The sequence below is a fragment of the Mustelus asterias genome, unplaced genomic scaffold, assembly GCF_964213995.1.
Source record: "Mustelus asterias unplaced genomic scaffold, sMusAst1.hap1.1 HAP1_SCAFFOLD_2550, whole genome shotgun sequence".
Taxonomy (NCBI): Eukaryota; Metazoa; Chordata; class Chondrichthyes; order Carcharhiniformes; family Triakidae; genus Mustelus; species Mustelus asterias.
The window spans coordinates 11771-25957 of NW_027592495.1; the positions used below are offsets into that span (position 1 = coordinate 11771).

Below are 14187 nucleotides of genomic sequence, written 5' to 3' on the forward strand. Positions count from 1 at the left end.
CTTCTGGTTCCATGGCTCCTCGAGCCTCCCTCTCCAGCCTCTGTCTCAGGAGTTCATGTTGCTTTGCGAGGTATTGCTTGATGAAGCTATTGGAACTCATCTCTTCCCCAATCTGCAGTCAGAGAGAGAGCATCGTTACAGGGCAGCGGGCACACACGCAATCCTACACACACTGCCAGGGTCACGTCAACATGTGTGTACACACACTATCGCGGTTATGCGTACGCACACATGTCCGCATTCCCAGTGCCCGGCACAGACCCTATCATGATTGTGCACACGTGATGTACACCTGTATTGTGTATGCATGGTGTCGCACTGTATCCCCTCCCCCATGTCCCATCGTGTCGCACTGTATCCCTTCCCCGTGTCCCACCATGTCACACTGTATCCCCTCCCCGTCTCCCACTGTATCCCCTCCCCATGTCACACCGTGTCGCACTGAATGCCCTCCCCCGTGACGAACATGTCACACTGTATCCCCTCCCCCGTGACGCACCGTGTCGCACTGTATCCCCTCCCGGTCGCACTGTGTCACACTGAATGCGCTCCCCCGTCGCACCGTGTCGCACTGTATCCCCTCCCCCCGTGTCACACTGTATCCCCTCCCCGTGCCACACTGTATCCCCTCCCCGTGTCCCACCATGTCACACTGTATCTCCCTCTCCATCCCGTGTCACACAGTATCCCCTCCCGGGCCCCTCTGTGTCAGACTGTATCCCCTCCCTGTCACACTGTGCCACAGTATATCCCCTCCGTGTCGCACTGTATTCTCTCCCGTGTCCCTTGTCACACTTCATCCACTCCGTGTCGCATTGTATCCCCTCCCCATATCACACTGTACCGCCTCCCCATGTTCCATTGTGTCACACTGTATCCCCTCCGTGTCACACTGAATGCCCTCCCCCGTTGCACCGTGTCACACTGTATCCCCTCCCTGTGCCCGTGTCACACTGTATCCCACCCCTGTTCCACTGTGTTACACTGTATCCCCTCCGTGTCACACTGAATGCCCTCCCCCGTTGCACCATGATGCACTGTATCCCCTCCCGTGTCCCACTGTATCCCTTCCCGTGTCGCACTATATCTCCTCCCCCGTGTCCCACTGTAGCTTTTTCGGCACCAATCAAGTAAACGAACTCAAATTAACTTAGGGACAAAGTAAAAGGGGCGGCTCCCCAAAAGGAAGGGGGAAACAGCCCGAACCAAAATCAAAGTCGAAAGGAAACTTAAAACGTCAAACCAAAAGGTGATTATCGGGGTCGATAATACACCCCAGCCCCTGCGGCGCCCAGCGGTCGCGGAAGGCGTCAACCGCGCCGTGTCCCACTGTATCCCCTCCCCGTCCCACCGTGTCGCACTGTATCCCCTCCCGGGTTCCACTGTGTCACACTTTTTCCTCTCCCCCGTGTCACATGGTATCCCCTGCCCATATCACACTGAATCCCCTCCCCGTTGCCCCGTGTCACACTGTATCCCCTCCCAGGTCCCACCATGTCACACTGTATCCCCTCCCCATGTCACACTGTGTCGCACTGTATCCCCTCCCCATGTCACACTGTGTTGCACTGTATCCCCTCCCCATGTCACACTGAGTCGCACTGTATCCCCTCCCCATGTCACACTGTGTCGCACTGTATCCCCTCCCCATGTCATACTGTGTTGCACTGTATCCCCTCCCCATATCACACTGAATCCCCTCCCCGTTGCCCCGTGTCACACTGTATCCCCTCCCAGGTCCCACCATGTCACACTGTATCCCCTCCCCATGTCACACTGTGTCGCACTGTATCCCCTCCCCATGTCACACTGTGTTGCACTGTATCCCCTCCCCATGTCACACTGTGTTGCACTGTATCCCCTCCCCATGTCACACTGTGTCGCACTGTATCCCCTCCCCATGTCACACTGTGTCGCACTGTATCCCCTCCCCATGTCACACTGTGTCGCACTGTATCCCCTCCCAGGTCCCACCATGTCACACTGTATCCCCTCCCCATGTCACACTGTGTCGCACTGTATCCCCTCCCCATGTCACACTGTGTTGCACTGTATCCCCTCCCCATGTCACACTGTGTTGCACTGTATCCCCTCCCCATGTCACACTGAGTCGCACTGTATCCCCTCCCCATGTCACACTGAGTCGCACTGTATCCCCTCCCCATGTCACACTGAGTCGCACTGTATCCCCTCCCCATGTCGCACTGTATCCCCTCCCCATGTCACACTGAGTCGCACTGTATCCCCTCCCCATGTCACACTGTGTTGCACTGTATCCCCTCCCCATGTCACACTGTGTCGCACTGTATCCCCTCCCCATGTCACACTGTGTCACACTGTATCCCCTCCCCATGTCACACTGAGTCGCACTGTATCCCCTCCCCATGTCACACTGAGTCGCACTGTATCCCCTCCCCATGTCACACTGAGTCGCACTGTATCCCCTCCCCATGTCACACTGTGTCGCACTGTATCCCCTCCCCATGTCACACTGTGTTGCACTGTATCCCCTCCCCATGTCACACTGTGTTGCACTGTATCCCCTCCCCATGTCACACTGTGTTGCACTGTATCCCCTCCCCATGTCACACTGTGTTGCACTGTATCCCCTTCCCATGTCACACTGAGTCGCACTGTATCCCCTCCCCATGTCACACTGTGTCGCACTGTATCCCCTCCCCATGTCACACTGTGTCACACTGTATCCCCTCCCCATGTCACACTGAGTCGCACTGTATCCCCTCCCCATGTCGCACTGTATCCCCTCCCCATGTCACACTGAGTCGCACTGTATCCCCTCCCCATGTCACACTGTGTTGCACTGTATCCCCTTCCCATGTCACACTGAGTCGCACTGTATCCCCTCCCCATGTCACACTGAGTCGCACTGTATCCCCTCCCCATGTCACACTGTGTCGCACTGTATCCCCTCCCCATGTCACACTGTGTTGCACTGTATCCCCTCCCCATGTCACACTGTATCCCCTCCTCATGTCACACCGTGTCACAGTGTATCCCCTCCCCATGTCATACTGTGTTGCACTGTATCCCCTCCCCATGTCACACCGTGTCACAGTGTATCCCCTCCCCATGTCATACTGTGTTGCACTGTATCCCCTCCCCATGTCATACTGTGTTGCACTGTATCCCCTCCCCATATCACACTGAATCCCCTCCCCGTTGCCCCGTGTCACACTGTATCCCCTCCCAGGTCCCACCATGTCGCACTGTATCCCCTCCCCATGTCACACTGTATCCCCTTCCCATGTCACACTGAGTCGCACTGTATCCCCTCCCCATGTCACACTGAGTCGCACTGTATCCCCTCCCCATGTCACACTGAGTCGCACTGTATCCCCTCCCCATGTCACACTGTGTCGCACTGTATCCCCTCCCCATGTCACACTGTGTTGCACTGTATCCCCTCCCCATGTCACACTGTATCCCCTCCTCATGTCACACCGTGTCACAGTGTATCCCCTCCCCATGTCATACTGTGTTGCACTGTATCCCCTCCCCATGTCACACCGTGTCACAGTGTATCCCCTCCCCATGTCATACTGTGTTGCACTGTATCCCCTCCCCATGTCATACTGTGTTGCACTGTATCCCCTCCCCATATCACACTGAATCCCCTCCCCGTTGCCCCGTGTCACACTGTATCCCCTCCCAGGTCCCACCATGTCGCACTGTATCCCCTCCCCATGTCACACTGTATCCCCTCCCCATGTCACACTGAGTCGCACTGTATCCCCTCCCCATGTCACACTGAGTCGCACTGTATCCCCTCCCCATGTCACACTGTATCCCCTTCCCATGTCACACTGAGTCGCACTGTATCCCCTCCCCATGTCACACTGAGTCGCACTGTATCCCCTCCCCATGTCACACTGAGTCGCACTGTATCCCCTCCCCATGTCACACTGTGTCGCACTGTATCCCCTCCCCATGTCACACTGTGTTGCACTGTATCCCCTCCCCATGTCACACTGTATCCCCTCCTCATGTCACACCGTGTCACAGTGTATCCCCTCCCCATGTCATACTGTGTTGCACTGTATCCCCTCCCCATGTCACACCGTGTCACAGTGTATCCCCTCCCCATGTCATACTGTGTTGCACTGTATCCCCTCCCCATGTCACACTGTATCCCCTCCCCATGTCACACTGTATCCCCTCCCCATGTCACACCGTGTCACAGTGTATCCCCTCCCCATGTCATACTGTGTTGCACTGTATCCCCTCCCCATGTCATACTGTGTTGCACTGTATCCCCTCCCCATATCACACTGAATCCCCTCCCCGTTGCCCCGTGTCACACTGTATCCCCTCCCAGGTCCCACCATGTCGCACTGTATCCCCTCCCCATGTCACACTGTATCCCCTCCCCATGTCACACTGAGTCGCACTGTATCCCCTCCCCATGTCACACTGAGTCGCACTGTATCCCCTCCCCATGTCACACTGTATCCCCTCCCCATGTCACACTGAGTCGCACTGTATCCCCTCCCCATGTCACACTGTGTTGCACTGTATCCCCTCCCCATGTCACACTGTGTTGCACTGTATCCCCTCCCCATGTCACACTGTATCCCCTCCCCATGTCACACTGTGTCGCACTGTATCCCCTCCCCATGTCACACTGTATCCCCTCCCCATGTCACACTGTGTTGCACTGTATCCCTTCCCCATGTCACACTGTATCCCCTCCCCATGTCACACTGTGTTGCACTGTATCCCCTCCCCATGTCACACTGTATCCCCTCCCCATGTCACACTGTGTTGCACTGTATCCCCTCCCCATGTCACACTGTATCCCCTCCCCATGTCACACTGTGTCGCACTGTATCCCCTCCTCATGTCACACCGTGTCACAGTGTATCCCCTCCCCGTGTCGCACTGTATCCCCTCCCCCGTGTCACAGCGTGTCGCACTGTATCCGCTCCCCCGTGTCCCACTGTATCCCCTCTCCCTGTGTCCCACACTATCTCCTCCCCCCCTGCTCCGGGAAGAGAATGGGATCTTACCTGTGAGTTGGGCTGCAGTCCGGAGTGAGAGGTGGAGTGTTTCTGAAGCTGTTCCAGCATCAGGGCCTGCAACATGTAAAAAGAGGCTGGTGTCAGGGGGTTAGAATCTGGCGGGGTGGAGCAGTGGAAGGCAAGGACTGTGTGTACCGCTGGACAGCCGAGCATATATCCCCCATCCCTAATTACCCCCTGAGGAGGTGGTGGGGGAGCTGCCATCTTGAACCCCCTGCAGTCCCGTGCGATGTAGGTACATCCACGGCGCTTTTAGGGAGGGAGTGCCTGGATTTCGACCCCAGCCACAGTGAAGGAGCGGCCGATATATTTCCAAGTCGGGGATGGTGAGTGACTCAGAGGGGGGGGGAACCTCCAGGTGGTGGGTGTTCCCCAGGTATCTGCTGCCCCCCCCCTTGTCCTTCCAGATGGTCGAGGTGGTGGGTCTGGGAGGTGCCTCGAAGGTGGAAGGTGCTGGGTTTGGAAGGTGTCGAAGGAGCCTCGGTGAGTCGCTGCGGTGCATCTTGTAGAGGGTACACACGGCTGCCGCTGCGCGTGGGTGGTGGAGGCAGTGAATGTTTGTGGTTAGCGTGTCGATCGAGCGGGGGGGTGGGGGGGCTGCTTTGTCCCGGGTGGTGTCGAGCTTCTCGAGTGTTGTCGGAAGCCGCACCCATCCAGGCAAGAGTATTCCAGCCTCCCATCCATCGACTCCGTCTACACTTCCCGCTGCCTCGGGAAAAGCAGCCAGCATAATTAAGGACCCCCCCCCACGCGCCCCGGACATTCTCTCTTCCACCTTCTTCCGTCGGGAAAAAGATACAAAAGTCTGAGGTCACGTACCGACCGACTCAAGAACAGCTTCTTCCCTGCTGCTGCTGTCAGACTTTTGAATGGACCGACCTCGCATTAAGTTGATCTTTCTCTACACCCTAGCTATGACTGTAACACTACATTCTGCACCCTCTCCTTTCCTTCTCTATGAACGGTATGCTTTGTCTGTATAGCGCGCGAGAAACAATACTTTTCGCTGTATGTTAATACATGTGACAATAATAAATCAAATCAAGAATGGCAGCGCAGGCTTGAGGGGCCGAATGGCCTCGTCCTGCTGGTATTTCACGTTTGCCTGTGGCCAGTCCAGTTCACACAAAAACATAAACTGTGTTTTTTATTAATCCCTGGGACACGGGCGTCACCGGCTGGGCCCAGCATTCATTGCCCATCCCTAGTTGCCCTTGGAGGGCAGTTCAGAGTCACCCACATTGCTGTGGCTCTGGACTCACATGTAGGCCAGACCGGGGTAAGGACGGCAGATTTTCAAAGAACAAAGAAGATTCCAGCACAGGAACAGGCCCTTCGGCCCCTCCAAGCCTGCACCGACCATGCTGCCCCCAATTGAACTAAAACCCCCTACCCTTCCGGGGACCGTATCCCTCTATTCCCATCCCATTCATGTAGTGTGTTAGCGTTTATTGAGTTTAAGAGCCGTGGGGTTATGCTGCAACTGTACAGGACCTTGGTGAGACCACATTTGGAATATTGTGTGCAGTTCTGGTCACCTCACTATAAGAAGGATGTTGAAGCGCTGGAAAGAGTGCAGAGGAGATTTACCAGGATGCTGCCTGGTTTGGAGGGTTGGTCTGATGAGGAAAGGTTGAGGGAGCTAGGGCTGTTCTCTTTAGAGCGGAGGAGACTGAGCGGCGACTTAATAGAGGTTTATAAGATGATGAGGGGGATAGATAGAGTGGACGTTCAGAGACTATTTCCTTGGGCGGATGTAGCTGTTACGAGGGGGCATAACTATAAGGTTCATGGTGGGAGATATAGGAGGGATGTCCGAGGTAGGTTCTTTACTCGGAGAGTGGTTGGGGTGTGGAATGGACTGCCTGCTGTGATAGTGGAGTCAGACACTTTAGGAACTTTCAAGCGGTTATTGGATAGGCACATGGAGCACACCAAGATGATAGGGAGTGGGATAGCTTGATCTTGGTTTCGGATAAAGCTCGGCACAACATTGAGGGCCGAAGGGCCTGTACTGTGCTGTTCTATTCCTGTATTTGTCCAGACGCCCCTTAAAACTCACTACCGTATCCGCTTCCACTCCCTCCCCCGGCAGCGAGTTCCAGGCACCCACCATCCTCTGTAAAAAATCTGTCTCGTACATCTCCTTTAAACCTTGCCCCCTCGCACCTTAAACCTGTGCCCCCTAGTAATTGACTCTTCCGCCCTGGGGAAAAAGCTTCTGACTATCCACTCTGTCCATGCCCCTCATAATCTTGTAGACTTCTATCAGGTCTCCCCTCAACCTCCGTCGCTCCAGTGAGAACAAACCAAGTTTCTCCAACCTCTCCTCATAGCTAATGCCCTCCATACCAGGCAACATCCTGGTAAATCTTTTCTGTACCCTCTCCAAAGCCTCCACATCCTTCTGGTAGTGTGGTGACCAGATTTTAAAACACTATGTTCCCTAAAGGGACATGAGTGAACCAGATGGGTTTTTCCGACAATCCACAATGGTTTCAGGGTCATCAGTAGATTCTTAATTCCAGATGATTTTTTATTGAATTCAAATTCCGCCACCTGCCGTGGGCGGGATTCGAACCCGGGTCCCCCAGAACATTAGCTGAGTTTCTGGATTAATCGTCTAGCGATAATACCACTAGGCCATCTCTTCCCCTAATGTGATGATACAGTGCCTTTCAGAAATGTATTTTTATTGTGTTTCTTGTAAAAAAGTTTATTTATTAGTGTCACAAGTAAGGTTTACATCAACACTGCAATGAAGCTACTGTGAAATTCCCCTCGTCGCCACACTCCGGGGCCTGTTCGGGTCAATGCGCGTCTTTCAGACTGTGGGAGGAAACCGGAGCACCCGGAGGAAACCCACGCAGACACAGGGGAGAACGTGCAGACTCCCACACAGACAGTGACCCGAGCCGGGAATCGAACCCGGGTCCCTGGCGCTGTGAGGCAGCAGTGCGAACGCACTGTGCCACCGTGCATACGGGGTACGTTTGAAATTCAGCTATTTTACTTGGGTGCCAATGTGTCCGCACCAGGCAGCTCACATGCTGAGAATGCAGGCTAATGACTGATTTGAGCTAATGGTGTGTTTCTCTGAACAGGGTTAATGCATTTGTGTTTACTTAGGTTTCCCCCGGGGGTTTCAGAGTAGGGTTTTAATTAGGCTGATTGACAAGGGACAGAGTCATGGGCTAACTGGAGGAGCTAAGCTTGCCGGGAACGTACACAGTTTCTCTGATTTTAAAACAAGTCACTTTGGTGTCTGGTCTTGAAAGAATCAAGAGGTGTGTGTCTCTCTCTCTCTCTCTCCGGAGGCTGCTGTTTGCGCTGTAAGACCATAAGAACTAGGAGCAGGAGTGGGCCATCTGGCCCCTCGAGCCTGCTACACCATTCAATAAGGTCATGGCTGATCTTTTCTTGGACTCAGCTCCACTTACCCGCCCGCTCACCATAACCCTTAATTCCTTCACTGTTCAAAAATCTATCTATCCTTGCCTTAAAAACATTCAATGAGGGAGCCTCAACTGCTTCACTGGGCAGGGAATTCCACAGATTCACAACCCTTTGTGTGAAGAGGTTCCTCCTCAACTCAGTCCTAAATCCGCTCCCCCTTATTTTGAGGCCATGCCCCCTAGTTCTAGTTTCACCCACCAGTGGAAACAACTTCCCTGCTTCTATCTCATCTATTCCCTTCATAATCTTATATGTTTCTATAAGATCTCCCCTCATTCTTCTGAATTCCAATCAGTATAGCCCCAGTCCACTCAGTCTCTCCTCATAAGCCAACCCTTTCAACTCTGGAATCAACCTAGTGAATCTCCTCTGCACCCCCACCAGTGCCAGTATATCCTTTCTCAATTAAGGAGACCAAAACTGTACACGGTACTCCAGGTGTGGCCTCACCAGCACCTTATACAGCTGCAACATAACCTCGCTGTTTTTAAACTCCATCCCTCTAGCAATGAAGGACAAAATTCCATTTGCCTTCTTAATTACCTGCTGCACCTGCAAACCAACTCCTTGAGATTCCTGCACAAGGACACCCAGGTCCCTCTGCACAGCAGCATGCTGCAATTTTTTACCATTTAAATAATCGTCCAGATGGCCTACTCCTGCTCCTAGTTCTTATGACAGAGTGGATAGTCAGAAGCTTTTTCCCAGGGTGGAAGAGTCAAATACGGGGGGGCACAGGTTTAAGGTGCGAGGGGGCAAGGTTTAAAGGAGATGTACGAGGCAGATTTTTTACACAGAGGGTGGTGGGTGCCTGGAACTCGCTGCCGGGGGAGGGGGTGGAAGTGGATACGATAGTGAGTTTTGCACGATAGTGACTTCTTAAATACGATAGTGAGTCTTGACAAATACATGAATAGGATGTGAATAGAGGGATACGGTCCCCGGAAGGGTCGGGAGTTTTAGTTCAGTCGGGGGCAGCATGGTCGGTGCAGGTTTGGGGGGCCGAAGGGCCTGTTCCTGTGCTGGAATTTTCTTTGTTCTTCCTGTAATCTACGATCAACCACCCAACGAATCATCAGCAAATATTGCAATTTTCCTCCGTATTCGATGCTTGAAGTGCTGGAACTGACGCAGGGATGGACCAAGATGATTTTGGGGCGGGGGATTATCAAGGCAAGGGAATGCATAATGAACACTAGGATGCTAGGACAAAGGACCAGAAGGAGCTTGGGGTGCATGTCCATCGATCCCTGAAGGCAGCAGGACAGGTAGATAAGGTGGTTATGATGGCATATTTAATTTGATTTATTATTGTCACGTGTATTGGGATACAGTGAAAAGTATTGTTTCTTGCGCGCTATACAGACAAAGCATACCGCTCATAGAGAAGGAAAGGAGAGGGTGCAGAATGTAGTGTTACAGTCATAGCTCGGGTGTAGAGAAAGATCAACTTAATGCGAGGCAGATCCATTCAAAAGTCTGACAGCAGCAGCAGGGAAGAAGCTGTTCTTGAGTCGGTCGGTACGTGACCTCAGACTTTTGTATCTTTTTCCCGATGGAAGAAGGTGGAAGAGAGAATGTCCGGGGTGCGTGGGGGGGGGTCCTTAATTATACTGGCTGCTTTTCCCCCCGAGGCAGCGGGAAGTGTAGACAGAGTCAATGGATGGGAGGCTGGGTTTGCGTGATGGATTGGGCTACATTCACGACCCCTTTTGTAGTTCCTTGCGGTCTTGGGCAGAGCAGGAGCCCCAGACCGAGCTGTGATACTTTTCCTTTATTAGCTGAGGCATAGAATATCAGAGCAGAGAGGATATGATGGGGCTGGATAAAACGTGGGTTAGGCCACAGCTAGAGTACCGTGTGCAGTTCTGGTCACCACACGACAGGAAGGATGACATTGCACTTAGAGAGTGTGCAGAGGGGATTCACCAGGATGTTGCCTGGGCTGGAGTGTTTCAGCTATGAAGAGAGGCTGGTTAGACTGGGGTTGTTTTCCTCAGAGCAGAGAAGGCGGGGGTTGTGGGGGGAGTAGACAGACCTCATCAGACCAAACGATGAGGGACATGGATAGGAAAAACCTTCCCCTTTACTCGAGGAGTCGATAATCAGGGGGCATTGGTTTAAGTTGAAGTTGTACAAGACATTGGTAAGGCCACACTTGGAATACTGTGCACAGTTCTGGTCACCCTATTATAGAAAGGATATTATTAAACTAGAAAGAGTGCAGAAGAGATTTACTAGGATGCTAACAGGATGTTTGAGTTATAAGGAGAGGCTGGATAGACTGGGACTTGTTTCTCTGGAGCGTAGGAGGCTGAGGGGTGATCTTATAGAGGTCTATAAAATAATGAGGGGCACAGATCAGCTAGATAGTCAATATCTTTTCCCAAAGGTAGGGGAGTCTAAAACTAGAGGGCATAGGTTTAAGGTGAGAGGGGAGAGATACAAAAGGGTCCAGAGGGGCAGTTTTTTCACACAGAGGGTGGTGAGTGTCTGGAACGAGCTGCCAGAGGTAGTAGTGGAGGCGGGTACAATTTTGTCTTTTAAAAAGCATTTAGACAGTTACATGGTTAAGAACATAAGAACTAGGAGCAGGAGTGGGCCATCTGGCCCCTCGAGCCTGCTCCGCCATTCAATAAGATCCTGGCTGATCTTTTCATGGACTCAGCTCCACTTACCCGCCCGCTCACCATAACCCTTAATTCCTTCACTGTTCAAAAATCTATCCATCCTTGCCTTAAAAACATTCAATGAGGTAGCCTCAACTGCTTCACTGGGCAGGGAATTCCACAGATTCACAACCCTTTGTGTGAAGACGTTCCTCCTCAACTCAGTCCTAAATCTGCTCCTCCTTATTTTGAGGCCATGCCCCCTAGTTCTAGTTTCACCCGCCAGTGGAAACAACTTCCCTGCTTCTATCTTGGGCGGCACGGTAGCACAGTGGGTTAGCACTGCTGCTTCACAGCTCCAGGGACCCGGGTTCGATTCCTGGCTCGGGTCACTGTCTGTGTGGAGTTTGCGCATTCTCCCCGTGTCTGCGTGGGTTTCCTCCGGGTGCTCCGGTTTCCTCCCACAGTCCAAAGATGTGCAGGTTAAGTTAATTGGCCATGCTAAATTGCCTCTTAGTGTCCCGGGATGCATAGGTTAGAGGGATTAGCGGGTAAATATGTAGGGATATGGGGATAGGGCCTGGGTGGGATTGTGGTCGGTGCAGACTCGATGGGCCGAATGGCCTCTTTCTGCACTGTAGGGTTTCTATGATTCTATGATTATCTATTCCCTTCATAATCTTATATGTTTCTATAAGATCTCCCCTCATTCTTCTAAATTCCAATGAGTATAGCCCCAGTCTACTCAGTCTCTCCTCATAAGCCAACCCTCTCAACTCCGGAATCAACCCAGTGAATCTCCTCTGCACTCCCTCCAGTGCCAGTATATCCTTTCTCAAGTATAGAACATTACAGCACAGAACAGGCCCTTCGGCCCACGATGTTGTGCCGACCTTCATCTGAAACCAAGATCAAGCTATCCCACTCCCTATCATCCTGGTGTGCTCCATGTGCCTATCCAATAACCGCTTCAATGTTCCTAAAGTGTCTGACTCCACTATCACTGCAGGCAGTCCATTCCACACCCCAACCACTCTCTGCGTGAAGAACCTACCTCTGATATCCTTCCTATATCTCCCACCATGAACCCTATAGTTATGCCCCCTTGTAATAGCTACATCCACCCGAGGAAATAGTCTTTGAACGTTCACTCGATCTATCCCCTTCATCATTTTATAAACCTCTATTAAGTCTCCCCTCAATCTCCTCCGCTCCAGAGAGAACAGCCCCAGCTCCCTCAACCTTTCCTCATAAGACCGACACTCCAAACCAGGCAGCATCCTGGTAAATCTCCTCTGCACTCTTTCCAGCGCTTCCACATCCTTCTTATAGTGAGGTGACCAGAACTGCACGCAATATTCCAAATGCGGTCTCACCATGGAGACCAAAACTGTACCCAGTACTCCAGGTGTGGCCTCACCAGCACCTTATACAGCTGCAACATAACCTCACTGTTTTTAAACTCCATCCCTCTCGCAATGAAGGACAAAATTCCATTTGCCTTCTTAATTACCTGCAAACCAACTCCTTGAGATTCCTGCACAAGGACACCCAGGTCCCTCTGCACAGCAGCATGCTGCAATTTTTTACCATTTAAATAATAGTCCATTTTGCTGTTATTCCGACCAAAATGGATGACCTCACATTTACCAACATTGTACCCCATCTGCCAGACCCTCGCCCACTCACTTACACTATCTATATCCCTTTGCAGACTTTCAGCATCCTCTGCACACTTTGCTCTGCCACCCATCTTAGTGTCATCTGCGAATTTTGACACACTACACTTGGTCCCCAACTCCAAATCATCTGTGTAAATCGTCAACAATTGCGGTCCCAACACTGATCCCTGAGGCACACCACTAGTCACTGATCACCAACCAGAAAAACACCCATTTACCCCCACTCTTTGCTTCTGTTAGTTAACCAATCCTCTATCCATGCTAATACATTACCCGTAACACCGTGCACCTTTATCTTATGTAGCAGTCTTTGGTGCGGCACCTTGTCAAATGCCTTCTGGAAATCCAGATACACCACATCCACAGGTTCCCCATTGTCCACGGCACATGGAATGTTCTCAAAGAATTCCACCAAATTAGTCAAACATGACCTTCCCTTCATGAACCCATGCTGCGTCTTCCCAATGGGACAATTTATATCCAGATGTCTCGCTATTTCTTCCTTGATGATAGATTCAAGCATTTTCCCTCCTACAGAAGTTAAGTGAACCGGCCTATAGTTACCCGCCTTTGGTCTACCTCCTTTTTTAAACAGTAGCGTCACATTTGCTGTTTTCCAATCTGCGGGAACTACCCCAGAGTCCAGCGAATTTTGGTAAATTACCACGAGTGCATTTGCTATTTCCCCCGCCATCTCTTTGGATATAAGATGGGTACAGAGGGATATGGGCCAAATGCGGGCAATTGGGACTCGCTTAGGGGTTTAAAAAAAAAAGGGCGGCACGGACAAGTTGGGCCGAAGGGCCTGTTTCCATGCTGTAAACCTCTATGACTCTATGTAAGGGGGCAGGAGATTTGGAGGAAGATTTTAGGAGAAGCTTTTTCGCCCAGAGGGAGGTGGGAATCTGGAACTTGCTGCTTGAAACGGTGGTGGAGACCGGGGAGCTCTCTCAACAGCCTCCTACAAATGGCCTTGGGGTGGGAGTGGGTTGTTCTCTCCTGCTTGGTCAACAATGGTGTGCTGGCCTTCATCAATCGAGGGATTGAGTTTAGGAGTCCGATGATAATGATACAGCTTTATAAGACCCTCGTCAGACCCCACTTGGAGTACTGTGCTCAGTTCTGGTCGCCTCATTACAGGAAGGATGTGGAAAAGATTGAAAGGGTGCAGAGGAGATTTACATGGATGTTGCCTGGATTGGTTGGCATGCCTTATGAGGATAGGCTGAGGGAGCTCGGTCTTTTCTCCTTGGAGAGACAAAGGATGAGAGGTGACCTGATAGAGGTGTATAAGATAGAAACATAGAAAAACTACATCACAAACAGGCCCTTCGGCCCACAAGTTGTGCCGAACACATCCCTACCTTCTAGGCCTACCTATAACCCTCCATCCTATTAAGC

At 51.9% G+C, this 14187-nt stretch overlaps 1 protein-coding gene across 1 annotated transcript in view; it reads right to left on the reverse strand.

Annotated features, from left to right (window-relative positions):
• The window catches only part of LOC144489795 (apoptotic chromatin condensation inducer in the nucleus-like), a gene marked incomplete at its 3' end in the record, with an annotated part of 22053 nt that continues 7866 nt past the window's right edge, over positions 1-14187 (reverse strand). The window contains exons 2-3 of the mRNA XM_078207645.1: positions 5028-5093; positions 1-112 (exon numbers count right to left, since the gene is read on the reverse strand). Of these exons, the coding sequence (XP_078063771.1) occupies positions 1-112; positions 5028-5093 (178 nt within the window). The remainder of the gene's footprint in view (positions 113-5027; positions 5094-14187) is intronic.